Genomic DNA, 2284 nt, shown 5'->3' with positions numbered 1-2284 from the left:
GACGTCATTGGAAAAGAAGAAAGAACTGAATTAAATGGTAAAGCAGAGGCGCTCATCGCAAACGACCAAACGAATTCTACAGAAAAGGCGAGAACTGTTACAGTTTTCGATTTAATTCGAAAGCCTCGCATAGCGATGCTTTCCTTCAATATCTGGTTCTGCTGGTAAATATATATATACACGCTTGTATACATTGGTATACACCCCCCCCCACACACACACATACACACACTACAGAAACGCACGCACGCACACACATGTACATACATACATATATACATACATTCATGCATACACACTTAGATATATGCATGCATACATGTGTGTATATATGTATATATATATATATATATATATATATATATATATATATATATATATATATGTATATGTATAGATGTTTGTGTATATGCATATATAGATATATTTATATATGTGTGTATGTGTGTTTGTACGCATGTATGTATGTATGTATTTATGTATGTATGTGTATATGTGTGTATGTATAGTGGAAACAATGGATATGAAAAATAGAATATATTGGAAACTTTTTCACTACGATCGTTTCGACACATGTTGCATCACTCCTTCACGCGTGTATAAATGAAAAATGCATGAAATACTAAAAAATGTACACGTAGGACAAACACAGAAGGACATTAGTTATCGACCAAAATACGAATATTCAGTCTCGTGCCTTTAACGATAAGACTGAAGCCCCACCTGCAAGGTTATGTGTTGTTTATGTTGATATGAGATCACAATGTCACATACATATGGTTGTGATGCATGTGCCTAGTGTACCCTTATCAGACGGGGTAGTCATGAAGGGTATCTTGGCCTTCGTATATTTCTACTCCAGTGTCATTCTGATGGCATGCGCTGCTCTCTCACTCAATAACAATAATCTTTTTGTTCTTTGCAGGTTTGTCAACAGCATGCTTTATTACGGAGTGACAATGAACTCGGTTAATATGGCGGGCAGTCGATATTTAAATTTCTTTTTAATGTCATTGATCGAGGTTCCAGCCTGTATTGTTTGTAGCTATTTCTTCCATCGGTTTGGTCATCGCAAACCAATTTGTTTTTTCATGATATTCGGAGGAATCAACTGCATAGCATCAAATTTTGTATCAAAAGGTAATTTTCAAATTTGGCGCATGCCCATCCAAAATTGCATACATGAAAACAAAAAAACATAATTAGTTACAAGCTCTGATGAAGCTCAGAGTTACCACCTGAAGACGGTGGTGAGAAATATTAAGAAAACCGTTGTCGAAATATCCGACAAATACACGTTTTATTATACACACCTAAAATATGTAGAAGGTGGGGGGGGGTTAAAGGTGATGCATTATAGACTTATCAATAACAACGGACAAAAGGGCCCTGTACGGACCATATAGTCAAATATATTTATTATACTTCAGCGGTTAAACCTCCTGCTGCTCCTATACATGCATATGAGTGAGTGTGTGTGTGTGTGTGTGTGTGTGTGTGTGCGCGCGCGCAGCAGCAGCAGTTAATGCATAAAACTCTTTCAATAATTTCTCGCGCTCTCTTTTCACATCTGCATCCCTCTCTGTTCAATCATTTCCAAGTTACTGAAACAAACCATCCTGCTCAAAATGGATTTTAGCCCATAACAATCTTCGATATCTCAAAGCTACCACAAAATCGTTACGTAATAAAAATACAGTCAACACTAAAAGCATTGGGTCCAGTTTTCACTGAACAAATCTTTCGTTATTTGACGGTTCAGCGCTCGAATCCTATTACAGCTACATCTTGAAGATGCTAACAATTTTAACCAATAGAACTCATCCCTTGGTACGTGGGTGGTTTTGATATGGAAAATACAACTTTATCATATTTATAATTAACAATCGATGTGTTTGATTCTAAAGACTGGCTTATAAACTATTTAATAGCTGACTAAAAAAAAAATACCTATCTCTAGAGAATTAATCCAACTTTGATTATAATTTTGTAGATTCATATTGGTTTCCTTTAATATTGGTTGTTCTCGGCAAGTTTGGTGCTACGGCTTCTTTTGATGGAATATATCTTTTATCAGCAGAAATATTTCCAACGATTATACGGTGAGTGTGCACTTACATGTTCCACTTACAATAGAATTTTTGATGTATCTTCCTAAGAATATTTATTTCATTTGTCACTTCACAATGTCAATTTCCTAATATTGATTTCCTGATATAAAAAATAATATATTATATAAAATATATATATATATATACATATATACATATATATATATATATAT

General features: G+C 34.5%; 1 protein-coding gene across 1 annotated transcript in view; it reads left to right on the top strand.

Moving 5' to 3' along the window:
• The first annotated feature begins 6 nt into the window (after positions 1-6).
• The window catches only part of LOC106867216 (organic cation transporter protein), a 2941-nt gene continuing 663 nt past the window's right edge, over positions 7-2284 (top strand). Inside the window, exons 1-3 of the mRNA XM_014912024.1 lie at positions 7-164; positions 926-1140; positions 1994-2102. Coding sequence (XP_014767510.1) covers positions 136-164; positions 926-1140; positions 1994-2102 — 353 coding nt within the window. The 5' untranslated portion in view covers positions 7-135. The remainder of the gene's footprint in view (positions 165-925; positions 1141-1993; positions 2103-2284) is intronic.

This window comes from Octopus bimaculoides, chromosome 13, assembly GCF_001194135.2.
Source record: "Octopus bimaculoides isolate UCB-OBI-ISO-001 chromosome 13, ASM119413v2, whole genome shotgun sequence".
Lineage (NCBI taxonomy): Eukaryota > Metazoa > Mollusca > Cephalopoda > Octopoda > Octopodidae > Octopus > Octopus bimaculoides.
Note: the sequence above shows the minus strand (reverse complement) of the source record. Positions and strands in the feature narration are given on the sequence as shown.